General features: G+C 60.3%; 1 protein-coding gene and 1 long non-coding RNA gene across 4 annotated transcripts in view; one reads left to right on the top strand and one right to left on the bottom strand.

The window, feature by feature from the left end:
• Window positions 1-5,129: 5,129 nt before the first annotated feature.
• On the bottom strand, window positions 5,130-7,827 carry LOC139437136 (uncharacterized). 2 transcript variants are annotated; one of them, XR_011646809.1, is made up of 3 exons: window positions 7,267-7,827; window positions 6,023-6,554; window positions 5,130-5,311 (listed from the first exon to the last, which is right to left on the bottom strand). It is a non-coding gene; the product is annotated as an uncharacterized lncRNA (long non-coding RNA). The 2 variants fall into 2 exon arrangements; XR_011646810.1 differs by lacking the exon at window positions 7,267-7,827 and adding an exon at window positions 6,804-6,885.
• An 11,760-nt stretch (window positions 7,828-19,587) lies between these two features.
• Window positions 19,588-26,574, top strand: part of ATP2A3 (ATPase sarcoplasmic/endoplasmic reticulum Ca2+ transporting 3) — a 31,929-nt gene continuing 24,942 nt past the window's right edge. The window contains exon 1 of one of the 2 annotated variants that reach the window (XM_058283748.2): window positions 19,588-19,908. In XM_058283748.2, coding sequence (XP_058139731.1) covers window positions 19,791-19,908 — 118 coding nt within the window. In that variant the 5' untranslated portion in view covers window positions 19,588-19,790. Of the gene's footprint in view, window positions 19,909-21,559; window positions 21,648-26,574 lie in introns of those variants that run through there. The other variant, XM_071210394.1, reaches the window with a different exon arrangement.

The raw sequence follows: 26,574 nt of genomic DNA on the forward strand, positions 1-26,574 counted from the left end.
TTCTTGTGGGATGGGGGATAAAGTGAGTTAAGTCATGCAAAGTGTTTAAGAATATACTTTATGTGTGCTGAATGCCAAGCGAGTATTAGCTAATACCGTATGCCTAAGGAAATCTAGAAGTATGTACCCAAGATGCTTAACTACACTTATTTTCTAGTTATTTCCATGTTTAGATTTTTTTTTTTTCTTTTTTACTATCAGGATGTATAAATCCAACAAAGCTTAGGAATTGTGTCTTGGTTTTTTAACCCGGGCCTGCACCTGGCCTGGAGCAGGAGGCCGAGGGCAAAGGGCACAGTATTGGTTTGACCCGAGCGTGGCCAGGCTGTGCTTGGCTGGAAGCCGGCTCCGGCAGGAAACACTTGCTACCGGGAGTCGCGGACCCTTTGTGGCTGGGGCTGCTGGGGCAGGGGCTGTCGGAGCTGCCGCCTCTGAAACAAGCAGAGGCCCTTCGCGGGGCAGGCGCTGGGAGCCCCACAGCCGCCCACCAGGCTGGGGTGCCGCCCGCTGTGCAGATGGGGAGTCACCTCAGAGCTTGCCCGGGGCTTCACGTGTGTTTCTGGGGACGGAAGCCCAGTTTGGCCCCAGCTCTCTGCACCCCTCCAAGAAGGCCGAGACCTGGGTCCCGGAGCCGAGAGATGCCTGGGTGTCGGCATCTGCCCTGGCCGGAGAGTCACATCCGCTCTTTGGCCACCGGCCCCGCAGGTGCCTCCTTGGGGGGAAGCTGGCATTGTGTTCTCAGTGACCGGTTGTGGAAAAATCGCACACACAGAGCCACGTAAACAGGGAACCGGGGCCCGCCGCCATGGGAACGGCTGGGTGGGGGTGGCAGGGGAGGTCAGTGGAGGGAGACTGTGGCTTGGCCTGGACTCACCTGGGAGCCGGGAATCTGCCGCGGCAGAGCCAGAGCGCACGAGAGGTCTGAGGCCCGGGAGTCCCCAAGTCCCCCAGCAAGTCAGGGCAGGCCCAGGCCATTTAGCCCAAGCCCTTCGCGGGCCTCCGAGGACGTTAGTGCTGGAGGACAGCGCACATAGAAGGTGCCGGCACCCGGGGACTGTGGGCACGCGGGAGGCGCCGGCACCCGGGGACTGTGGGCACGCGGGAGGCGCCGGCACCCGGGGACTGGGCACAAGGAGGCGCCGGCACCCGGGAAATGTGGGCACACAGAAGTCTTTCACACCTGGAAGGGGTTCAAGTCAGATGACGGGGCTGGATAAAACCTGTGCCACTCGGGCTCCCTCACTCAGAGCCCGTGACCAGGGAGCACCTTCGTTCAAATGGACGATGATTCCCTCCGAGGTTAGAAGTGTAAAGCGGGGCAAGCGGTGGATGGAGCGATGGCGCTTTCCCCTGGGAGTCGCAGCCACATCCCTGCGGAAGTGAAGTCTCGGCCGAGGTGGGAAGGAGGGTCCCCTGGCAGGCACATCCCATCAAGACGGACGAGTTCTGCTTCAGTCCCACGCCCTCTGGATTTTCCGCCGGCCGCGGGCAGCCTTGACCAGTGCGGACACCCAGGGCCCGCACCAGAGCCCGTCGGGAGGCCCTGGCTGTGGTGCTGCCCAGCCAGACCCCCGCGCCCTCTCCTGACCCTGGGATGAGGCCGGTTTCTCTCGGGAAGTTACCACTTCCTACTTCTAAGAAAAGGGATCAAACAGCATCTCCTTAAGGAGCCTCCCAGCCACCCAGGAGACCACTGTGTCCGCCAAGGCCACACACCCCCGAGCCCTTCGTCACCCTGAGGCCACGCCCTGGGCCTCTGGCCTCCTCCGAGTTGGTCTGCAGCTGCCGGGGCTCCCGGAGCGAGGGCTGGCCGGAGGCGGGTACCAGCGGCCTCGCCTCCTCCCTCTGCGGCTCCTGCCCGTGCCCGCCTGGCGTGCCCTCGGCCGGCCACGGCAGGCGGTTGGGCTCCTGCCTGCTCCGCACCCCTTGCCCCAGCTTCGGCACTCGACTGACCTTTGGGGAATCGTGCAGCATCCCCAACCCTTGTGTTGACCTCACCCCGGGCTTTACAGTCCGTGACTCCACGAGGCAACTGGAGCTCTCCAGGAACTGGGTTAGGAATGGGCCCGGGACCCACACCAGACCAGCGAGACCCGGTCAGGGACTTCCGATGGGGCTCTTGACAAAGTTAATCTCTCTCCCCTGGGATGGCCATGCAAAGGGGGTGTGAGGTGGAGCTGCTGGCAGCCATCTTATCACCATGAGGAGAGAATGCCTGAAAATCGAGCCACCACGGAGAAAGGAGTCCTTGATTCAGCCATTTCCAAGGCCATCCCATCCCCTGGACTGTTCAGTGAAATGAGCCAATAATTTCCCTTTTGTGCTCCAGCCCATTTAAATTGGGTTTCTGTAGCTTACAATGGAAAGAGACTGACTCATCAACCAGCTCAAGCTCAGACTCTGCGGACCCGTGGAGGCCCCTGTCCTTTCCTCGGGCAGATCCCAGGAATCTGGCCAGTTTCCTGCTCTCCCCCTCGGCTCACTCTTCACGGAGGCCTTCCGCACAGGCTGAGGGCTAAGGAGACCACGGAGCAGGGCCAGAGGCCAGGAGGCGAACCGGGGCCCTTGGGGGGCAGAGGCGGGCCGAGGGTCTGGCTGGGAGCAGGGCAGGCCCCAGGGATCCTAGAGGCACAAAAGGTGGCCCAGCAGGAGGCCTGAGGCACAGCCCAGGGAGGCTCCTGAGGCTCTGAAGTGAGGCTCAAAGGGCCAGCGAGACCTTCTGTCCACCCCACTGCGTGGATGAGGTGAGAGGCGGCGCGGGCCACCCCCGGCAGCTGGGCAGGGCTCCGGCTCCTCAGGGGTCGGGGAGAGCCAGCCTCTGCTGCCTCCGCTCCCTCCTCCCTCCCCTGCCCCGGGCGTCTCAACCTGAGCTGGCCAGGGATTCTCGGTGGGAGGTTTCCTCCCAGCAAAGGTCCCGCCCAAAACAACGGGAACGCACAGTCCTGGAACTAGAGGGAGAGAGTCCCAGAGACAGGGTCCCCGACGCGCCCCCACCCCCCACCCGCCAAGCTGTTCTGCGGGAGGAGACCCCGAGGCCCTGGGACCGCAGGCTCTGCCGGAAGGTGACAGCTCCCTGCGGGCCAGGAGCAGACAGCGGGATCTCCGGCTCCAGGTCCCGCTTGGCCTCAGCCCCAGGGCCCTTTGCTCCCAGGCCTGGGGCAGAAAAGCCCGGATGTGAGGGCCAGCCCATCTGCCCGGCTTGTGTGTCCGTCTGTCTGATGGCATGTCTGTGCATCTATCCCCGGGTTGGGTGGGGCATGAACATTCTGAAACAAGTGCTCCTCGCTCCCTTGGAGCAGGAGACACCTCCAAAGAGAAGGCAGCCCAGAGACAGCGGGACTCACCAGAGGTCGCCCAGCAAATCGCCAGCTGAGCCGAGGCCAGAGCCGGGGTGGCCCCTGCAGCTGTGTCTGAGGGGATCCTTCAGAGGGCCCAAGCCCCCAGCCAAGGTCAAGGCGCGTGTGCACCCCTTCCCCGCAGCACCCCCCCCCCCCCGTCCTCATTCCCCCTACAGGTCCCCAGGGGTGCTTTCGTTTCGCCTCTCCTCCCAGGGCCCTACTGCTGGACTCAGACATTGGCAGGTTGGCGGTGAGGGCACCCCCCCCCCCGTCAAGGGCAGTTGGTCCCTGGGGAGCAGGCGCCTTCTGCGGCAGCTGGCAGAAGCGTCGCCAGCCACCCACCCGCCCCAGGCCAGGCCGTGCCCACAAGAAGCCACACGCCAGCCCCCAGCCTGCAAGGGGCTCCCTTTTCTCTCCAAAGCGGAGGGGCAGTTCAACAAGCTCCCGGCGGTGCCGTCTGCCGCGGGCCTCACTTGGCTTTTCTCAGGTCCCGGCCTAGTTCACTCAAGAGGTGGTGGAAGCACCCACGGCGCCCCAGACATCAGCCTCCAGACGGATGACCCACCGACGGCCTCCGCCACCCCCGGGCCGCGTCGGGCCGGCTGGGGGTCGGCTGGGCAGGAGGCTCCCCGTGCTGTGTCCCAGCCCCGGGCTGGCCGGGCAGGTCCGCAGGGCCCAGACTAGGCTCAGGTCCCCAGTCACCCTTCAACCCCAGGGCGGTGCTGGGGCTCCACGTGCACATTTCCTGAGATCAGGGCAGGGCCAGGTCAGAGGCAAGAACCCAGAGCTGACTGTGCCCAGGAGCCAAAGGAGGATGCGTGCGTGTACACACACAGCTGGGGGGCCAAAGGAGGACACACACACACACACACAGCTGGGGGGCCAAAGGAGGACACACACACACACACAGCTGGGGGGCCAAAGGAGGACACACACACACACACACACAGCTGGGGGGCCAAAGGAGGACACACACACACACACACACACACACACAGCTGGGGGGCCAAAGGAGGACACACACACACACACAGCTGGGGGGCCAAAGGAGGACACACACACACACACACACACACAGCTGGGGGCCAAAGGAGGACACACACACACACACAGAGCTGGGGGGCCAAAGGAGGACACACACACAGCTGGGGGGCCAAAGGAGGACACACACACACACACACACAGCTGGGGGGCCAAAGGAGGACACACACAGCTGGGGGGCCAAAGGAGGACACACACACACACACACACACACACACAGCTGGGGGGCCAAAGGAGGACACACACACACACACAGCTGGGGGGCCAAAGGAGGACACACACACACACACACACACACAGCTGGGGGCCAAAGGAGGACACACACACACACACACAGAGCTGGGGGGCCAAAGGAGGACACACACACAGCTGGGGGGCCAAAGGAGGACACACACACACACACACACAGCTGGGGGGCCAAAGGAGGACACACACAGCTGGGGGGCCAAAGGAGGACACACACACACAGAGCTGGGACGGGGAGGCTTGCTGAACGGCCTCCGCGGGCAGCCAACACCGGCTTCACTTGCTTAGGGCCGGGGGAGCGAGGGGGGGGGGAAGCTGGGGAAGGGGTGAGCGGATGGAAGGGCAGATGGAAGGGCACGGGCCATCCTCCAGGGGTCCCGGTTGCCTTCTGGAAAGGACCTTTTTAAACGGATGCATTCAAGGGCCCACCAGAGCACTTGTTTCCCCACCGCCCTGACAGGACCGGGTTATACTATTTTCATTTAATTTTTGTTAGTTTAATGGGCATTTAAGGAGCTCCCAGGCTGCACACATTTACATTTCTTTTATTCCACGTGAGATTCTACTTTCTCCAGCAAGAACCCGCCACGCCCGCCTGGCCCGCGCTCGGCTGTGGGCACCCGCCGACGCCCTGGCAGTCCTGCCGCCCTCCGGGGGGTTTCTGTCGCGTGGCTGTCCCTCGGCACCTGCTGAAGGAAACGTGCTGGCGCCGACCGATGTCGCATGCGCCCTCCTTTAGCCTCTGGCTGTCAGCACCCGCCCTTTTCCTCTCACCTTGGGACCGTCCCTAGCCCTCCAGGCCCCCGCACCTGGGTAAGGGGAGGGTGGGGCAGGTGACTCAGAGCCCGCCCAGGCCAGCTCTGGGTGCCCCTCTTCCCCCGCACAGGTGACGGCGGGGCCGCGCTCTCCCCCCCCCCCCCCGGCCCCCACGTGCTGGGGTGAGAGGCGAGGCTCTCCCGCCCCCCCTGGGAACCCCTGCCCTAACACGAGCAGTGCCCACAGGAAGCTCCGCGTCGCGGCCCTTCCTGTCGCCGGCACCTGAGTGTCCCACAGCCGCCTTTATCTGAAACAAGCGCGGACACTGCAGCCCGGCCGCGGCCGCCGTCACACGCACGCCGTGTGCTCCTCCCCCCTGTCCCTCTCCGTCCCTCTCTCCTCTCTGTCGCGGAAGCCCCGGCTCTTGGCGCTCTCCTCGATGTCGCACGTTCTTGACTTTCACGTCCGCAGGTGTGAGTCTCTCTCCTCGTCGGTTCCCCAAACCCCCGTCTCTGGCTCCGGCGTCCCTTCTCACGGGGGCTATCACTACCACAGCTGCCTAGCTGCGCCGCTTTTCCCCGCTGCTGTCACCAAGTCACACAAGCTCGGTAGCTGAGGAAACCGCACACCTATTATCTTACAGTTCTGTAGGTCGGAGCTGTCCCGTGGGTCTGGCGGGGCTGACACAAAACACGGCAAAGCAAGAGGCGCTTTCTCGGGGTCTCCGGAGACCTTCGATCCGCCCCGCGGGCCCGCACCAAGGGCGGCTCCGCCCTGCTGAGAGCCCTTCCCCTGCAGGCGGCAGGGGACCCCGCGGCCCCCAGGCCTGAGCCGGCCCCACCGGCTTGTCCCAGCCTGAATTCCGGAGGGCCCACTCTCAGGGCGCCGGGGAGCAGACCCTGCGCTCTGAGCCTGCGCGCCACCACCTCCTCCTTGCGAAACCAACGAAAACCAACAAAACACCAATACCGAACATGCACAACCCACAGGCGAAACAGTAAGCTCCGGGGGCAAGGACGGCAGCGCGCTTCTTGCCTGGACTCCGTCCTCGCCCCCGGCCCCGTCTTGCCTGGCGTTTCCTACAGCCGATGCCGGCTCGAAGGCGCCGAGGTGTTCCACTCCAGGGCCCGCGCTGACTCCAGCCAGGAGCGCCGCACGACGTCACCGACAGGCCTGCTTGGGGAAACAGCCTCCGTTCATAAACGAAGGTGGTAATTAATCACGTGCAAGGGGTCGGGTCTTTGCCTTTGTTCCCCCTGGGAAACCTCTAGTGGAGGCTCAGCCCTCTGTCTGCCGGTTCCCTGTAGCTGGTGGAGTAACGAGCTGGTCTGGCAGTTTCTGATTCCAGCACTGCACCAAGCTGTCTCTCCCACCATCCTGATGTCAGAGAATAAGGCAAAACCCATCAATGGTCAAAATTACCCTTTGAGGAGTGGACATGGCTCAAGCAATTGAGCACCCGCCTCCCACATGGGAAGTCCTGGTTTTGGTTCCCAGTACCTCCTAACGAAAAAAAGAAAACAGACAAAGCAAAAACAACGAGCAGACAACAAGCAAAACAACAAGTGAACATCGAGGAAACAGGGGAGGCGATGTGACTCGGTGGTTGAGCACCAACCTCCTGCATACAAGGTCCCAGGTTCAAACCCAGGTCCCAATACCTACAAAAAACAAAAAAAGCCCTTGAAACCATCCAGATAGGGGCGGGGGTGAGATGCTGTCACCGCCCAGGAGGTCCAGCTGGTTTTCTGTCAGTGTTAAGGTCTTGGTTTCTTCAGCCGAGCCCCACGTGGGATGCTTGGCCCACATCTGGGGCTTCTTTGCACCCTGCAGGTCCTGAGAGATGCTTAGGGAAGGCAGATCCCCGGCTCCACGTCACACTTACCCCCCGGGGGGAAAGGCAGGTGGAGTCCCCCGCCCCGTTTCCACCTCCATCCGCTCTCCCTTTCTGTCTGTTGAGCACTCACAGGTGACATGGAATGTGCTGCTATTATCTGTGAGGCCACGGCTGATATCTACTGAGGGCCTAACATGTGCCAAGCAGGGCACCAGGGGCCTATACCATTTGAGATGCATTCGGCTAAAGGAAGCAGACAACCTAGCTCCCAAACGCTTTAAATAAAGGCCTTTTAAATCATCTCTCAGAACAAAAAGGCTGCAGGTAGGTAATCTCAGGCTGGTTCTGCAGCTCAGTACTTCTTCCAGCCCCACCCTCTTTCCACCTGGCCGTCCTCAGTATGTGGGCTTTTCACTTTCAAGCTGGATGCCTCGTGGCCACAAGACGGCAGCTGCAGCTCCAGGCATCATAAACTCATTCTTAGGCAGAAAGTGGGAAAGCACTTCATCCCTCAGAGGTTCTGTATTTTATTCAGGAAGCTCCCAGCCAACTCCCCGCTACAAATCTCATTGACTAGACCTGAACCCTCCGCTGCAGGGAGGCTGGGAAAGCCAGTGTTGGGCAAAGAGGGAGAGCATCACCGTGACCGGCTTAGACGTTTGGCTAACAATGTCTGTTCCGGTGTCCTGCATGGGTTCTCTCAACTAAACTCCACAGCCCGCTGAGGTGGGGCCCATTCTTCCCATCTTGTAGGTGAACGAGCCGAGCCTCACAGACATTTAGTCACTGGCCCAGGCTCAGACAGCTAGAAGCTACTAGAACTGGGGCGGAATCCCAGTCTCCAGGGAGGATGAGCTCCACCGCGGTGAGCGCTCAGGTCCCTGCCCAGGTTCCCGCCCGGAGCCCACAGGAACCACTTCAGACGCAGAGCCCTTTGGTTTTGACACTTGCCGCTTGGTAGTGTGCTCTAAACGGGGCAGTGTACACCTGCCAGGGCTACCTGTGAAAGTCCATCTACCTGCCTTCTGAGCTGTTTTCCACTTACCCACGCTGGGTTCCTGAAGCCCTGGGCACAGTTCCAAGGTAAATATCAGCAATGGTGGAAATGTGGGGGAAGGAGGGGAGGGTGAAAGACTAACTGAAGGCCTAAGAGTGTCAGTTCCTCATTAGCTGCTCAGCCATGGAAAATTCTTTGTTCCCGCCTGCTGGCTCCTGGCCTCCAGGATCTGGGTGGGTGTTGGCCTTGGCCAGCTTCCTGGTGGAGTCAGACAGACTGATCAAAGGGGGGTGTCCTGGGGAACGGGGGCCAGGACAAGGCTGGGGCCTCGAGGGGGGCGCGCCAGGAAGACACGGGCACTGAACGTCCGCAGCCCAGCGGGCCCACCCCGGCTGCCGCATTCGCGCCATCTCCCGTAGCGCCCAAGATGACCCCGTGGGACTGAGGACACTGAGGCTCTGGGAGGCAGTCACTGGCCCAAGGTCACATGGCAGAGCTAAGGTGGAAAGCTAAAGCCAACGGACGTCTCAGCAGGGGTGACTGGTACCTGGGGGCCTCAGAGAGGGGCCGAGGGCACGGTAGGGGCCAAGGCGGTGCCTGGCCCGCCCGCGGCGCTTCCACCGGGCAGTGTAGCTCAGTGGTCACATGTGGGAGCTTTGAGTCAAGCCACGTTCGGGGCCCAGCCCTGCACTCCTGGGGGCTTGGGGCAGGCAATGCAGCGTTCCTTCTGCGGACAGCTCAGTGCTCAAGCAGCTGGGTCCTGGGACCAGGCGGCCTGGGGGCCGATCCCTGCTGGCCCAGGACCGACTGCGGCCTTGTCTCATTGTGCACCCTAAAAAGCAGGACCACGAGGGACCTACCCCCACGGCTCCGTGGAGAGATTAAGTCACACACTGGCCAAGCGCTTGGCCCTTCCTAGCTACTGCCATTACATACCTCGGAGCAGACAGTGGAGGGAGGCCCTCTCCCAGCTCCCCCCTCCCCCCTCCAGCAGCTGGCTTTGTGAATGATTTACACAGGAGGGACTGGGCTGATTTGAGTACGGAAATGAGGGGGTATGGCTCCAAGGAACGAGAGGCAAATGGAGCCCAACTTGCAAATTTAGGCATTTTCATGGAGTGCGGTTGTTGGAGGCCAGGGAACAGGGCCAAAGGGAAGTGCCCCCTCCGTGGTGCCACAGAGGCAAGCCTGGGGTCCAGTGAGTGCCCCCAGCCCCCCAGCCACTCTGGGGGCAACCCCCCCCCCCCAGGTGCAGATTCCCTTGGCCTGCTGGGCCTGCCCTGAGTCCTGGTCTCAGAGAAGGAGCTGAGAGAGGCAGAGGACACGCCAAGGTCACCTGCAAGTCAGCTCTGGGGCAGAGCCCCACCCGTGTGTCCGCCCCGAGGCTGGACCCCGTGCCAGGTGTCTTGGGCACGGTGCCCAGCTCGGCCAGGCTGGGGACCTTGGTGCCACTGCCAACTTCCCCAAACCCTCTGGGCTCCCGGGCTCCACCTGGGGATCTGGAAGGGACCCAGAGCACTGAGGGCTGACCTGGCAGACACAGGGCCTAGGCTCTGGGCCACAAAGACAGGATATCCCCAGGGAGCTGGGCTGGCTGCCCACGCAGGGAATGCCGGGGCGGGGACCTGGCACCGCTGGGTGAGAAGGCCCGAAAGGGCACGGGGAGGGAAAGTCAGGACAGCTGGGCCTGCGAGGGGAGAGAACAGGCCAGGGTTGTCAGGGAAACCAGGGCTGCCGGCAGTGGGGGCTGGAGGAACTCGGGCCACTACAAATAGAGACCTGAGCTTTTCCTCTGCCCGCAGCCGGGGAGCCGGGGACCGGACTCGGCTGTCCTGCACGTTCTCCTGGTTCTGCTCCTGACTGGGCAGCTTGAGCAGGTTCCTCCCCGGTGCCTTTTTGTTCCACCCCCACCGCACAGAGCCCCTGGGCCCGGAGGGGAGGGGGCTTTCCAAGATTCCCAAGGCCAGGGGACTGCCCAGAGTGCCCAGCCTGGCTGGAGGACTGGTCAGGCCACCCTAGCCCAGCCCCAGGCCTGGGAGCAGCCTCTTCCCCACACCAGGAAGCAAGTTCCAGGTCTCAAATCCCTTCCCAGGTTGTGCCTTCGGCTTCCAAGCTCAGTCAGGTATAACAATTTACAAGGCAAACAGGGGTTTGGGTTTTATTTTCTGACGACCCATGACCAGCTGAGGCCCTGCAGGCAGACCGGTCAGGCGTGCCCTGGAACTAGCTGGCGCTCCCTCCCTGCCGGGCAGGGCCTCTTGCCTCACCGGCCGAGGTGCTGACAGGCACGGCCCAAGGCCAGCCAAGAAACGACGGACGTGGTTGTGTCAGGCATCGTGACAAAGTGGCACAGAGCTAGGAGGGAACTCAACCACCTGAGGGGCCCTGGGGAAATCCTAGCCCCTCTCTGGGTCTTAACCCTCCGTTCCATGCAACACGAGTGCTAACTCTAGTGTATCCCAGGATGAGAACGGCACAGGCTCGTGGATCTGAATGTACCCATCCATTCTTTCACTTTCCAGTATTTACACTTCATTTCCTTTTCTTGTCTTATGGCATTGGCTAGAACCTCCATTTAACCAGCATCTTTGAGAGTCTGGCATATGCCAGACCAGATGCTAGGCACTGAAGCTGTGATGATGGGTGCTATTAAAGGGTCTGTCTCAGGTGACTCCCGGTCACCTGGAAGGCCGCTTTATAATGACCTTAATGCCCTGGGTGGCCCAGGAGAGGCCCTGTGATGATTTAGACACAGCTCCTGTTTTGGAAGGAAACAGCCAGGGTGCTGCAGGTGAGAATTTTAGACAAATATGGAGCAACACACAAATGTTGGGGTGCCCACGAGGCAAATGGCCCCGGAGGTGTTAAGGAGAACTTTTTGGAGGAAGCAGCATTCGAGCCTGGCTTTGGAGAATAACGAGGGGTTAGAAACATAAATATGAGAAGAATGAGCTTCACGGTGCAGGGAAGTCCACAGGCAAAGTCAGGAAGGGAGAAAATCTTGGAGCAGGTACTGAGAAGACAGGTTACTGTGACTAGAGAAAGGATTAAAGGCCAGGCTGAGGCGTCCATCTTCAATGGGTAGGCCATGGGGAGTCATAGAAGGCCCTTGAGCAGAAGAGTAGCAGCATAGCTGTAGGAAGAGGAATCTGGTAGTAGCAGCAAGAGGAGGCAGGCCTGGGAGGTGCGGGCACACTCTCTCATGACATGCTACCCCTCCCCTGAGGTCCAGGGGGTGTCTCTCTCCACCCCTGGGAGGGAGAAGACAACTTCCTCTCCTTGGCCTGGCCAGGGAGATAAGGGGTGAGGACAGGAAGTTGCCTCAAGGAGCTGAGGAGTAAGCAGCCGGCCCAAGGCCCCCACGCCGCCTTGTGCAGGGCCTGTTCTAGCAGAGGTGGGTGCAAGGCAGAAATGCCCAAGTACAAGAGGCGGCGGCTCAGGTACTCTGTGGGCTGCCTGAGGGCCCTGGGCACCTGCTCCGTCCCGCTGAGGACAAATCCCCGCTTCCCCAGGCCCCAGAGGTGTGCTCTGTTCCTGGGAAGAGGCTCCCATGTCCTCCGGCTTGAACTCAGTGGTTCAACCAACCTTCCAGGGACCCGTGGGAGCAGAGGAGAGTCATCCAAGGAGCCTGCCCTCGAGACAGGGGAGCCAGGCTCTGAGTGCTCGATGGGGCACCCCGGTCGGCCTCAGGACTAGGGGTGGCAAGCGGGCCTTTAGGGACCAGCAGGAAGCAGGCAACTGGCAGACGGAAGGGTGTTCCTGACAGAGGGAACAGCATGAGCCAGAGCCCAAAAGCAGGAAACTTCCCACTGGGTGTCGGGAACCTGATGTGGCCCCAGTGTTGCAACTAAGGGAGGCAGGAAATGGTGAGCCCCGGGCGGGGACAAGGAGGAAAAAGCCTCGAGCCTGAAGGGTGGGCTGAGAAAATCGGACCTCCCCTGAGGGGGCAGGGCTGGAGGGCAGGGGCGCCCTGGGAGGACTCTGTCTTAGAGCACAGGAACAGGCTTCAGGAGCAGGTAGGAGTGTCGCCGAGGGCAGAGCGGGTTCCTGGGCCCAGGAGGACAGCCGGGGTGCATTCAGGATTTGCAGGGGAGTCCCCAAGCCTGAAAGACCAAAACAGAAGCATTTGGGGTGGCTGGGGAGGGCGTCAGGGTGGGGTGGGGACTGAGGAGTTGGAGAGACAGTAGACTCCAGAATCAGTGCTCAGCAGCAGAGACATTTGCTCAGTGGGCCCTGCAGAGCCCTGGCAGGGGATGGAGAGGCTCCCAGGCCTCTAGGACTGTTTGCATTTTGAGTCAACTTATTTACAAAGCAAAGCAGGACCTGGAGGGAGTCCCAGGCGTGCCCCAGCCCCGCCCCCGACAGAGACTGAGACACAGTGTTGTGGGGCACCCCTAAGGCCTAGCAACCGTGTCCACTTTGCACAGGCTGTGCCCTCAGCCTGGAACGCTCTTCCCTCCCCTGTTCCTTCGGATTTCAGAAGGGTCACTTCCTCCGGGAGGCCTCTCCGGATTGCCCTTGCTGGGAGAGATCTGCCCCCACCCCATGTTCTCAAGGTGCCACTGGCCACCCTGCAATTTTCCATTTCTGTGCGGCTATTTGGGGGAGATTAATGACTCAGTCCCTTCACAGGTGTAAGTTCGAGGAGAACAGGGACCATTTCTCCAAAGCCTGGCACTGTGTCTGGTACGTAGTACGTCCTCAATAAACATTTTCGAATGAATGAATGAAGCTGGGGTAATAGCAGGGTCAGAACCGAGGCCTCTTGCCCCCCATGCTCCCCAGGCTCAGCACCTGCTCCCTGAATTCCTGCTTCCACTGTCCTGGGGCAAGAGGCTTGGGACAGCTGTGCTGGGGGTTCCAGCCAAAGCTCTGCCTCAGGCCCCCTGGCTTCATTTGAATCCCTTCCTTTCTTTGGGCCTCAGTTTCCCCTTGTATCATGAGGAGGTAGGCCTTGATCTCTGGGGTCCTCAGCAAGGGGCCCATTCAGAGCCAGTGATAAGAGCTCAGAGACAGTAAATATACAGAGTTGGGGTAGCCAAGAAAAGGAGCTTCCAAGGGGGGGAGAAATTTTAGGAAGGGGAGCCGGAAGAGAAAGCCAGGCTAGAGGGAAAGCAGGAGCAAAGGGGCAAAGCCAGCAGTGGGAGGCCAGGGGAATTCGGAAGAGATTGGTTTGCCAGGAAATGGGCAGGGGCCAGCTGATTGTTAGGCTGAAGAGTCTTTAGCCTTTATCCTGCCAGTAACAGAGAGCCAAGGAAGGTTCTTGAGCAGAGGAATGAAGTTCTAAAGCAGCATCTCAGTGAGGGAATCTTGATACACCAGAGGTCAGTCTGAAGGCAGGGAGGCTAGGGCAGCAGCTGCTGGAAGGGGGCGTGAGCTTGGACTGGGGCAGTGAGGGCAGGGGTTACGGATGGAGCAGCGTGAGGGAGAACACCTTGCCCCACCCAGCAAAAGCTGCCTTGCCCTTACGCTTTGGGAGGAGATCCCAGCTGGGCCAGCGGTGCTTCTGGAACCAGGCAGGCAGGGAACCAGGCAGGCGGGGCTGGGGTCCCAGCTGAGGGGCCTTGAGCGAGTCGCCTAGTCACCTGTAAAATGGGGTCAGGGCTGGCTACATAATCTGTGGGGTCCAGTGCAAAATAACTGGACCCTTTTTCAAAAAGCAGGAGGAAAAAGTAATAAAACATAAAGCTTTTTCCTCTGTTCTGCAGTCTCTCTTTCAACTTGTCTTTTTGTGGGTGCCACTTAATGTTGTTCCAAGTAAAGAAAAACTAAAACTTTAAGTTATTAGCATGCATTTTGCCCTTCATCTTTACCTTGTGCCATGCCGGTTTTAACACAAAGTCGAACGCATTTAACTTGGACGTGGAAGTAGCATTTTGCAGCTCGTGTACGCATATATATTTTGTTCTTACCAGAACAGTGGAAACACTGCACAACAGTGGCTCAGCTGTTTCTATTTCAAGAATGACAGGCTCGCATTCCACCGCCAAGCTCTACTTTTGGCTTACAGATGAGTATGACAGGGTTGAGAATAAATGATCTGTGGGTTGCCCTATGTTTCCCTTTCCTTCTCCGTATCCTTCTGAATGTACGTGGTTGGCTAGTACAGGGAAGCACCATGAGTAAGAAAGGCTAAGCTAAGGATCCTGGCCCTTTGTGTTTCTTCTTTCTGTGTTCCAAGCAAGTTCTGGTTCAAATGGAAAGCATGGCCCCTCGGGGTTCTCAGCGCCCGCAGTTACGGTGTTGGGTCTCACCGAGCTCCCATGCCTCGTAGGTCCATTGGAATTCCGTGCCCACGGGGGCACACAGAGGCTGTATGTGAACGGATGGCAGGCTGCGCCCATGCCCTCTGCGCACACGTGCTCCGTTGGCCCACTGGACTTGGCTTATAAAACACAAGTTCAAAGATAAAACTATTAAGAATTTCAAGATGGCAATAGCAGACCATTAAACCAAGCGTGGAGCCCTACTGAGTGCAGTCACCCAGGTTACGTGCCCAGGAAACCAGCCCTGGAAGGGGATAATAATGGTACATATCCCAGGGTTGAGGTGAGGATTCAATGGCCAGTGCATGACAAGAGCCCAGCTCTGGGCCTGGCACAGGCTGAGTGTCCCCGTGGTGGTTCTCATTACAGATATTTTCCGCCAGGGGCTCTGAGAAGGGCAGAGCTGCAGGCAGGCCTGAAGTGGTGGGAGTGCAGGGCCATGGCCCCAGCGTCAGCCCAGGGGCTCTAGGACAAGGCCGAGAGCTGGGACATCTAAGAAACCTTCTTCCCTGGGCCCCATATTCTCCGCCTCCCTCTCTGGTGGCTCCTTCTCAATCTTCACTGCAGGTTTTTTCCCAATTCCCATAATAATAAAAACAATATAAGGCATGTACTACTTCCAAACACTCTGCTTCACCAGGATCCATCCGTTAGTTCCCACAGCAGCTATTTCAGCTCCAAGTCTTTCATTTTTAAATGGCAGAAACCCCCCTAAAAAGAAATTTATTGACTCACTTAACTGAAAATACCACGGGCGGACTGATTTCAGGTGGATCCAGAAGCTCGTAAGATTTCATCAGAAAGCTGCCTGTCTCTGTTTCTCTGCTTCTCCTTTTTTTTTTTAAAGATTTATTTATTTTATTTAATCCCCCCCCTCCCCCAGTTGTCTGTTCTCTGTGTCTATTTGCTGCGTCTTGTTTCTTTGTCTGCTTCTGTTGTCGTCAGCGGCACGGGAAGTGTGGGCAGCACCATTCCTGGGCAGGCTGCACTTTCTTTTGCACTGGGCGGCTCTCCTTACAGGTGCACTCCTTGCGCGTGGGGCTCCCCTACGCGGGGGACACCCCTGCGTGGCAGGGCACTCCTTGCGCGCATCAGCACTGCGCATGGGCCAGCTCCACACGGGTCAAGGAGGCCCGGGGTTTGAACCGCGGACCTCCCATGTGGTAGACGGACGCCCTATCCACTGGGCCAAGTCCATTTCCCTCTCTGCTTCTCCTTGTGGTGGCATGATGGCTGCCATTAGCACCAGGCTATGTTCCACCAGTTTAGCCACCGCCTTACCCAAAGAGTAAGAATATTTTCCCCAATAGTCTACCAAAAGTTGCAGTCAATGGTTCTGATTGGCTGATTTGGGTCACGTGTTTATCCTCAACCAATCAATCTCTGAGTGGGGAGTTGCAGGACCCCCCCCCATTGCCTGGGACAGGACAACCCCTGATCTAGGGCTTAGAACCAGCTCTATGAAAACCACAGGGAGTGAGGGAGGGGCAGGGAAGATTTCCTAAAAGAAACAGGTGCTGTTCTTAGAGGAAGGGATGGGAAATGACCACCACTACCTCCACATGTGACAGGGACTGTCCTGCTGTTCATCCTGAGCGCAGCTAAATATCTTTCCCAGCCTCCCTTGCAATTAATGTGGCCATGTGACCGAATTCTAGCCAATGGAATGTGAGCAGAAATGATGCCACGACTTCCTGGGCCGTAAATACCTGCCCTGTGCCAACCCGCACTCTCCTTCTCCTCGCCTGGGTGGATGCAGACACGGGGGGGTGAGCTTGGGACCGTGTTAAAGATGGCAGCTCTGCAAAGCAGAAGGGGCCTGGGTCTCGGAATCTCCCCCCCACTGAGCAGAACACCTGGTAGACTTGCTGTGCCTAATACATAAACATCTATCATGCTTAAGCCCACGCACAATTTTGGTGACTTTGCCACAGTGAATCGTCCACTCTTTTAGAGATGAGGAAAGCAAGGCTCAAAGGGGTGAAGGGCAGGGCCACACAGGCTCTAGGAGACAGAACGCAGCTTCAGAGCTGGGCCCTTGGACTCCCTCTAGCCACAGCAACCTGCTCAACGTGTCGCCAACAAAAGCCAGTTCTATGGGAAGGGCACAGAGTCGTGCCCCACGGAACGCTGGGGAGTCAAGACACAAGTACAGGAGGGCCTCTGGGGAGCGTGGCCGCCACCAGGCAGCCACCCTCGCTCTCTCATACTCAACCTGCCACCACACAGCATCTCGTCTCTCCTTCGGGCTGTCTGCGGACTCGTTGTCCTCTGCTCTCCTACTGCTTGACTTAAGGTGATGTCGATCCTGGCCCTCTAACTCGGATCCAGACACCCCCTGTCCTCCAGATAAACGGCTGATGGGCGACTCTCAGGTCAGGGCCCTCTCCTGGCGCCCTCAGCTGAGTGGGGGGGTAACCTGCCTCTCTCTCTCCAGCCCCCAATACACGACGGCCCTCAGATACCCCCGGACCCCTCACAGCCGGCTTGGCCCCAAAAGCACTTCTTGACCCCCTCCCCACTTCAACCGGCCGCTCCCCCACAGAGCAGCTGAAGCCGGAAACTCCAGAGTCGGCTGTGACAGTGACGCCACACCTTCTCTCATCCCAGAATCGAATCCATTCCCAAGCGTGTCAGTCGCAGGCCCCACCCACGCCGTGGTCCAGCCTCCTCAGGACAACTGCAGGCTCCTTTCCGCCTCAGCTCTCCCCTTCAATCCCTTCCCCACACCCGCTTCCTGGCGAGCTTTTCTAAAGGCAAGTCTGACTCCATCCCTCCATTGCTTGGAAAGCTTCCAGTACAAAATCCAAGTCCAGGGGGGCAGTCAAGGTTCTCGGCGTCCTAGCGGCGCCTCTGGTCCTCGTGCGATGATCCAGCTGTGCTGCGCGATGGATTTACTGTTCCCGACACACGGCTGAGGCTTCTCACCTTCCACGCAGGCTGCTTTTTTTCTGCCTGCAACATCCTCTTCCGCAGGAGGCCAAATCCTTCCAGGGAGGACTTACTTTCCCCCCTCACCCCACCTCAGCTCCCCCAGGTGAGGTGGCTAGGCATGCCTCCCGCCAGAGAGGTATTGAGTTCTGCCACCATCTATCACACGGGAAGTTGAGAAGAGCTGGGGCTGGGTGCCAGGCTCGGAGCTGTCAGTACATGGCATGGGAGAGGGGAGGACAGACCTGCCCTTTGGACAGTCTGGCCACCAGCTGACTGTTCAAGTGCAGACAGAGGATGTAGTATGGGCAGACAGCAACCGGGCCGGTAGTGGGGTGTGAGATAACTGTGATTCTGTGGACGCCTGGGGGAGTGCCCAGAAGGCACGACGGGGGCGGCTGCGCAGGGGGGCATGCTGACAGGTGTGTGAGCCTGCCAGGGTGGGGGCCCCGCTTGCTGGCAGCCGTTTGCCCTGCCTTTGGTGACTTGGAGGCAGGGTGGGATGGGCTGGAGAAAGGAAATGTAGGCCTGGCTGCCAGAGCAAACAGGCAGGCCTTCTGGCCCTATCTTCTAGCAAACACCAACTCACAGCTGAGGGTGGGGCGGAGTCGGAGAGGCTCGGGGTTGAGGTCCTTGGGGCTGGCAGAGACGAGCCTTACCCCCAGGATGTGTGTGTGGGAGGATGGGGTCCCCGTTGCCTGAAAGCCCAGGGCTCTGTCTCTAGGAGAGAGGTCTCTAGAGGGGGCGGTAGAGCTCTGGTCCCGCTCTCCTGGCTGACCCTTTTCCCAGCAACCAGTGGGGCTGCCTTTGTGGACAGTGGAGGTGGGAGAGGAAAGGACAGGATGGGAAGAACTGGGGGATCAAAAATGCCAGGCTGGAAGGAGCCGCGGCCAGAAAGTCAGCACACCCTTACCTCCACCCTGGAGCAGCAGCCTGGAGAGCCAAGGGTGCCCCAGAGTCGGCCTGGGTGCCCTGGCAGAAGCAGCAGGGGACCTGACGGCTCAGCCAGCCTGTCCTTACCAATTCTTTCTGGGCTGGGGGAGGCATGGGGGGGGGGGGGGAAGGGGACAGAGGAGGAGGCTAGCCCTGTCCTGGGAGAAAAGAGGGGCTTGGGGGGTCAGCAACCCGAGGTGAGGAAGAAACGGGTGCTTTTGGGGGATGGGCCGCCCCGGGAGGAGCGCAGTTCCATTTTTCTGGCGAGGCTTCCAGGCGCTGAAGGTGCTGGAGGGTTTGGGGTTCCAACAGCTGGCTGGGAGGGCTCAGTTCTGGAATCTAGGGCCCTATAGGCCTTGGTGGCTCCCCAGAAGCTGAAGCTCGGGACAGGAGAGCCAGCTTGGGTGGGGGAGGGGAGGAGGGGAGGCGGGTGAGGCGCGGGCGGTGGGACTGGCCGGCTCTCTTCACCCCTCCTTTCGGTCCGGTGAGTGGTTTCTGCCTGCCCACGGCTTCCTTTCCAGAGCCTGCAGCCCCTTCTCCAGGCGGCTGGAGCCCGGCGAGCGCTGGGGCAGGGGCTGCGTCCCTCCCGGCTCCTGGGGCAAGAGGTCCCCCACCTCACCCCATCAGGCCGCCCTAGGGAGCCCCGCCCCCGCCGCGCCGTTGCATTTCCTGCTGGGGTGAGGGTGCCAGCCTCGGGTAACAGGGCTGGTTTTCTGAACTTTTTAATATACTGGTTCATTGTTGTAGGTTCTGGTTATGTGTGGAATAATGTCTCATCGCTGCATGTTTGGAAGATAAAGACAGGACAAACTTCAAATAAAATACATAAAAATCAAGTTGAGTCCTCCAGCGGAGGCACGCTTAGTCACAGCCTTTTCGGGTCCCACCAGACCCAAAGTCACAGTTGGCAGAATTCGAAGTTGGGGGGTAGGAGGCCCGTCGCGGCCGTGTCCATTTGGCCGCCTCCCAGGACCCAGGTTCAAGGCCTGGAGCGAGGAGGGCAAGCCGGCTTTCCCGGTCCCCGGACGGCCCCCCAGTGCTCCGCGGACCCGGACAGCGCCCCTCGGGGCCCTGCGCCCTCGGCTGCCCCCACGCGCGGCACGCTCCCGGCCGTGGCCTCAGTTTCCTCCTCTGCAGAAGGGGCGCGCGGCGCGGCCTCGCGGCCCGGGGCGCTGCGGGGGCGGGGCGGCGGGCGAGAAGTGCGGCCGGAAGGGGTGTGAGTGCGGGGGCGGGCCCCGCGCCGCCCCGCCCCGGGGAGGGAGCCTGGGGCGCAGCATCCTGGCGCGGGCTGAGGCCACCGCCGCCACTGCCGTCGGGGAAGGTCCTAGCGCGGACATGGCCACGCGCGGCGCCCCCTCGGGCCCGAGTCCCCGGCGCCCCGCGCAATAGCCCCGCGAAGAGGCGGCCTCGACGGTGCCGACGGCGCAGACGTCCAGGCGGGCGGCATGGAGGCGGCGCACCTGCTCCCGGCCGCCGACGTGCTGCGCCGCTTCTCGGTGACCGCCGAGAGCGGCCTGAGCCCGGCGCAGGTGACCGGCGCGCGGGAGCGTTACGGCCCCAACGGTGAGAGTGCGGGCCGGACCGGGAAGCGGGGCCCGCGCGCGCCGCTGTCTCAGTTTCCCCCCTGCACGGCGGCGGCTGAGCGGTCTTCTTCCGCCCTGGGCTCTCGGTCCCCGGGGGCGGGCAGGAAGCGAGGGCTCCGGAAGCCTCTTCAGATGCTTGTGGGGCGCCCTGCGGGGCTGAGCGGCCACCTTCGGGGGGGGCGGTTCCGGGTTGGGAGACCGGACGCCTGGCTCCCAGCTCCCCTCCCTCCAGGCCCTGGGACCTGCGCGGTCCCTCCGGGCTCCCCGCTGCCACCCCCGGCCCCTTCCTCCCATGCCAGCTGCAGCCCACCCCATCCGCGGTCGGCTCTGGACCCCCGCGCCGCGCAGCCACCAGCCCGCCAGCCCGGCGCGTGCGGGCGCAGACCCCGAGACCCGCCCGAGCGGGGACCTTGGGGGCGGGGAGGCTGGGGCCGGGCCGCCCGGCTGGCCCCGAGGGTCTCCCCCGAGGGCTGAATAAAACGTCCTAGAAGGTGCAGCTCGTCAGCGGGCGTCCTCGCTGTGCCCCCGCCCCAACCCCCAGGTCTTCCTCTTTCTGCAACCCCAGGCGGAAGTGGCTGCCTGGGGCGGTGGGAGCTTTGAACTGTGAGACCAGAGACGCAGTCCCCGCGGGCGGCAGGTTCCAGGCCTTGGGGAGTCTCCGGGGAGGCCTTTCTCTGACCCAGTGACCTGGAGCGGCTCCTGCGGGGCAGGGAGTTTCCCAGCTGGCTGCTCTGCCGCTTGGGTGGGAGGGGTGCCCGTTCCTTCTGCACACCCTTCCAAGGAGGGGAGATCCTCCTTTCTGCCAAAGGCACAGCAGCTGCTCCAGGTACTGCCCAGATGTGGCCGTGGCTCCTGTGCGGGTCCCTGCAGCGCAGAGGTCCCTTCCCCGTGCGCGCTGTCTCCAGGCAGGCCCGGCTGCCCTCTGCCCACCCCCACAGCTTCCCAGTGGCGGGGGGTCCGCGGAGCAGCGCCTCCTTCCCTCCCCGGGCAAAGCACAGCTTGGGTGGTGTCCCCTCGGGGATTGGGGCCTCACCCTTTCACAGGTCACAGCTGGCCTGTCGCCCCCGCTTCCTCTTTCCCCAGAGGGGAAGGTGCTGGCGTTGAGGGTCCCTCCGTGCGAGGCCGGCTCGAGAACTCCGAAGAGCTGTCGGAAAGGGAGCTTTGGGTTTCATATTGGTTTATGAAAACCACCTCTTATATAAATATTATCTTTCTGAAGCAGAAATCCTTTTTCAAAAAAATTAGTTGCTATATTTAGTGGAGCTGTGGGAGGAACTGGAGAGATAAATATTATTTAATATCCCCATTAGTGACTTGGCAGGGAGAGTGTCACTGCTGCAGAAGAGCAGGGCAGCTCTTCGTGGCCTGACCCTAGAGCGGGGATGGGGGTCGGGCAGGCAAGGGCTGGGGTCCCGTAGCCTCTTCTGTATCCACCGTGGCCTCCAACTTGGGAATCCAGATTTCCTGAAAAAGCTGGGACCCCAACCCTTGAGGCTGCCCCGGAATCACACAGATTCTGCCCTGTGCAACCCTGCCCAAGCCCCTCTCCTCTCTGGCCCCCCGTGTTGCCATTGGTCCATCGGGGTGGGGCTTACTGGAGGGAGGAGGCCCCTAGACTCGCCCTGTGTTGTTTGGCGGATCTCGGGATGCCCTGGTCTCTAGACCTCTGTGTGGGATGGTGGCTGAGGATGTTGGCATGGTGGGTGGGTTCACAGAGAGGTGAGTGTGCCTTGGGGTGGGGAGAGGAAAAGTTGGGGAGGGGCATTGCTGGGCTCCATTGGCTTCTGTGTGCTTTGATGGTAATAATAATAAAAGCTAATGTTTATCGAGCACTTACTATGTGCTGGGTGCTGTTCTCAGCACTTTTCATCTATTCTCTCATTTCTTCCTCAAAACAACCCTATGAAGTAAGGGCTGTTGTCATCTCGTTTTGCAGAGGTGTTAACTTGCCCGAGGTCACAAAGTTAGTGGGGGAGCTGGTACAGGTGCCTCAGTTTCCCTGTCTGTACTGGGGGTCACAGGTTCCACAGGCTCTGGGACCCTGGTGTTGGTGTCTGTCCCGGGGGTTGGGGACAGCTGGGCAGCAGCTGTTCCAGCTTTGTCCCCAGCCCTCACGGTCACCCCGGATGGCTCTTCCCTCCCCTCGCTGCTGGGCTTCTCCCTCATTCCAGGGCTTGGGAAGTCGGCAGGTGAGGGGAGGGCAGCCAGCTGCCCCTCTCTGCCTCGTGGTCCCCAGCTTCCAGGGCCCAGCCTTGGCCTGGGGTGGGGGGCAGCGTGGAGTGTCCTGTGGTCGCCACGGATGGGGTTCTGAGCCCTGGCTCTGCCCCTTCCTAGCAGGGAGGTCCTCTCTGGGCCCGGTTTCCCCATCTCTAAGTGGGGCTCCACGAATCTCATCCCTTGGAGTTGTTTGTGAGTGTTCAGTGAGGTCACCCCTCCCTAGGATGGAGGGGGCCGGGCTGGCTCAGGGCCAGAGCTGGGTGGTGAGGTGGGTGTGGCCTGCGGGTGGAGGGAACCCCCCAGGAGCTGTGCACCTGCAAGGTCGTTAGCGTGCTGGAAACCACAGGGAAGACATTTGTTTCAGGCCTGAAATTTGCAAATTCTGCCCCGGGGACTGGGGGCAGGGATGGTACTGGGGATCCCACCTTCCCATCCTCCCTCACCCTCCTCCTGCAGAGGGAAGCCTGGCCAGGCATCAGCAGTGCAGGCAGTGAAGGGGCCAGCCTCGAGCCCCCGCCCCCTGCACACGGTAGAGATGGGTCCCTGCCCGCCCCCCCTTCTGAGCCCGCCTTTCTCTGCAGGTCCCCAAGGGGCCCGGAGTGCTGCTTCCTTGTGAGGCTTTTTACCTTTTAAGAAAACTTTTTTTCCCCAGAATCTTGTCTCCTGCCCAGGTTATTCTATGCATATACACAGATGGATCTCCTGTCTCTGAGCTTTTTTCACGTGAAGTGAGGTGTGCTATGAGTACCTTTTGCCCCTGCTTGTCCTCCTGGCCACCGCTTAGAGGTGGTTCCAGGTAGAGTGTTCTCCAGCTTCCTAGTGGCTCTGTAGGATGTGGTCGTGTGGCTGTCCCTGCTTTTCTCCACCCCAACTCCTGATGGACGCTCGGTTCTTTGCCGCCCCTGGTTCTGCCACAATGCTACACGGAATGTCCCTGTCCCCACGTCATTGCACACATTTGTGGATATCCCACGTCATTGCACACTTATGAATATCGTTGAAGGATAAGTTCCTGAAGTGGAATTCCTGGGTCAGAGGATGTGTGCATTTTTAATTTTGACAGCTGTGGCTCAATTGTTCTCCATAACGTTGTACCGCAGCCTATTTCCCCACGATGTGGCCAGCACAGTGTGTAATCAGACATTTTGATCAGTGCCGATCTGATCGAAAAGTGTCCTGTCATGGTTCTATTTTGCATGTCTCCTTTACAAGTCGGCTGGCACCTTTTCATCTGCTTGGGAGCCGTTTGCTTTCCTGTGTCTGCGAACTGGCGGCTCAGCTTTGTCCGACATGCACCGAGGCGAGGAGGCAAGACTGGGCTGAGCAGGTCCTGCTGGGTGGGCCTGAGGGACCCTCCAGCTCGGTGCAGGTGCAGCGTGGGAGCCGGCGAGATCCCAGGAGGCCTCTGGGGCTGGTCTCTGTTGAGGCAGCTGGGGGGATCAGGGGCTGCGGGCTGGGGTTGGGGCTGCCAGGTGGGAGGGGTGGGTGTGGATTTGGATTCCTGCCGGTGGTGTCTTGGCTGTGACCTTGCCCCTTGCCCTCAGCTGGGCCCAGCTGGCTGCTGGGACTCGGGCAACCAGGTCCAGAGCAGGAGGGCGGGATGTGGGGGATCTCAGTGGCTGCACTTGCCGGGTGGCAGGCCTCCTCCTCCTTGGCCTCAGCATTGCAGAGAGGGGACCCTGAGATCCCCCATGGCCTTTGCAGGATGTGAAACCCCCTCCCAGATCTGGAGCAGGGGGCAGGCTTTGTATGCAGAGTTTTGGAAGTTCAAGGTCTTTTAGGCTTCACCCTAGTTCTCATACCCGCTGGCCCTTGCTGGACATCCTTAGCCCCCCAGGAACAGTGTCACGCACCAGGAGCTCCCCAAGGCAGCAGAGCAAACCTGTAGCGCCAGGTAGGCCCAGTAGACCCCTCTGTGGAGTGGGGGAGCCAGGGTGGCAGGCGGTCCTCTGCCAAGTGGGGCCTGCCCGTCCACACTGGGTGGACCCTGGAGATGCAGCAGGGCCAGGTGGGCTGGGTGGAGCCTGCCCAGCCGGGGCCTCTCCCAGGGCAGCCAGGGCCCCTCAGCTCTGGCCCTGACCTTGCCAGCGACAATTTAATTGTTCTGTAAATTTACCTTCGAGGAAGGTCTCCCTGAGTGCTCACCTCTCCTGGCTGGAGCTGACATTTAGAAGCCGAAATACCAGTTTCCAGTGTTGTGAGAAGGAAGGAGTTGGGCGGGCAGCAGGGGAGCAGGTGGAGCGTGGCACCTGGGGCAGCCCGGGGACAGCCTGGCCCTGCACCCCCCTCCCCCCACCCTCCAGCCCTGGGCCCAGCCTGAACCTGGGACAACTGAGTAAACAGTGGCTGAGAGGGCTCCGTGGGGGCCCAGGATGAGTCACCCCCTCCCCGGCCTGGAGCTGCTCCCCCGTGGGGGGGGGCCACCACAGATAACTGTGTGAAGGTCCTGCAGTGGTGAGGGAAGGCAAGGTGACGAGGTCGGGATCTGGGAGTGCACCCAGAGGAGGGTCTTTTTAGTGAAGCCTTCCTGAGAGGGTGGGATTTCCATGAGGGGATGGGGAAGGGTAACTGCGGACAGAGGGAATGGCATGGACAAAAGCTTGAGCAAAACGAGCAGATATGGTGGCCATGCTGAGGGTCCTGCTTGCTCTGAGGTATGTGAGTGGTTCTGGAAGGGCTGTTTGGGGCAGAGCCAGTGGGCCTTGAATGCCATGCAAAGGCTGGTCTTTCTCTCGTGGGCCGTGGAGAGCCACTGAAGGTCTGGGCAGGGGGAAGGCAGGGCCATCCATCTGCAGATATTTATTGAGCACTTACTCTGTGCCCGCACTGCTCTGGGTGCCGTAGCCACTTCAGTGGACGTCCTGCTGTCATGTAATGGAGTGTGTGTTCCAGTAATTATGGTGATGATGGCTAATGCTCCTTGAGCACGGGCTGTGTGCTGTGTGTTATTCTAAGTGCTTCATGCCATTTCACCTTCACAGCGACATTAGGAAGTCGTTACTACCATTACCCCATTCTGCAGACGGTGAAAGCGACCCCCGGAGCGGGTTGAGTGGCTTACCCGTGGCCATGGGACTACCAAGAAATAGAGCAGGATTTGAACTCAAGTCCTCTGCATCAGCTACCTTGTCTAAGCCATGAAGATTCTCTTATCACATCCTCCGTTTTTTTTTTGTTTTATTTATTTCTCTCCCTTTCCCCCACCCCCATTGTCTGCTCTCTGTCCATTTGCTGTGTTCTTCTGTGTCCGCTTGGATTCTTGTCAGTGACACCTGGAATCTATCTCTTTTTGTTGCGACATCTTGGTGCGTCAGCTCTCCGTGTGTGTGGCGCCATTCTTGGGCAGGCTGCACTTTTTTCACACAGAGTGGCTCTCCTTATGGGTCGCACTCCTTGCGCGTGGGGCTCCCCTACATGGGGGACACCCCTGTGTGGCACGGCACTCCTTCCATGCATCAGCACTGCATGTGGGCCAACTCATCACATGGGTCAGGAGGCCCTGGGTTTGAACCCTGGACGTCCCATATGGTAGGTGGATGCTCTATCAGTTGAGCCAAATCTGCTTCCCTCCCCCATTTTTTTTTTTTTTTTGAGGTACCAGGGACTGGGATTGAACCCGGGACCTCTTTTGTGGGAAGCTGGTGCTCAACCACTGAGCCACAGCAGCTCCTACATCCCCTTTTGATCCCGGCTCCTCCTGCTGGCCCCATGTCGGGCCTCAGGGGGCTGGACTGGTTCAGTCTGGCCCACGGGGCCCCAGAGTGGGGTGGGCTGGCTGGGAGAGGCCCAGAATGATGGGGGCCGCCCCACCCCCAATCTGACCCACCTGGGGACTAGGGAGGGAGCAGCACCTGCTCGTTATGGTCTGTCCCGTGTAGTCCAGTGGACGGCATTAAGAGGCGGGCGGGTGCGGGCAGTCCTCCGTTTACTAAATGGGGCCTCCAGCACGGCTGAAGGCCCGGAGCCAGCATGTCAGGGGAACGAGCTCAGCCCCCACCCACGCGCACAGTCTGGGGACAGCAGGGGGAGGCGCACTGGGGTCTTGGAGGGACCTCTCCCAGCACCTGGGCTCCCTCTGTAGCTCCAGAACTCACTGATGTGAGGGGAGAATTGGGCCTTTCAGGGTCTTGGTGGAATTGGAGTCTGCAGCAGACCAGGCCTGAGCAGGCAGGGCCTGGCAACCCCAAAACGTCACCTGTGAGGAAGCAGAGAGCTTTCTGGACAGGGATGATTTTGACTGTGCTCTGGGGTCACTACAGAGGGGACAGTGGATGGGATGAGGGCATCCAGTCTGACAGTCAGGACATGGGACACGTTCAGGTGACCTTGGCTGGGGACACGGGGGAGGGAAGGCAGGAGAGCCTAGGTGTTAGGGCAGGAGGTCTGTGTAGGGGCTCTAGAGCTTGGCTGCCTGAACTCAAAACCCAGT

Source organism: Dasypus novemcinctus, chromosome 21 (assembly GCF_030445035.2).
Source record: "Dasypus novemcinctus isolate mDasNov1 chromosome 21, mDasNov1.1.hap2, whole genome shotgun sequence".
In the NCBI taxonomy this organism is placed as follows: Eukaryota; Metazoa; Chordata; class Mammalia; order Cingulata; family Dasypodidae; genus Dasypus; species Dasypus novemcinctus.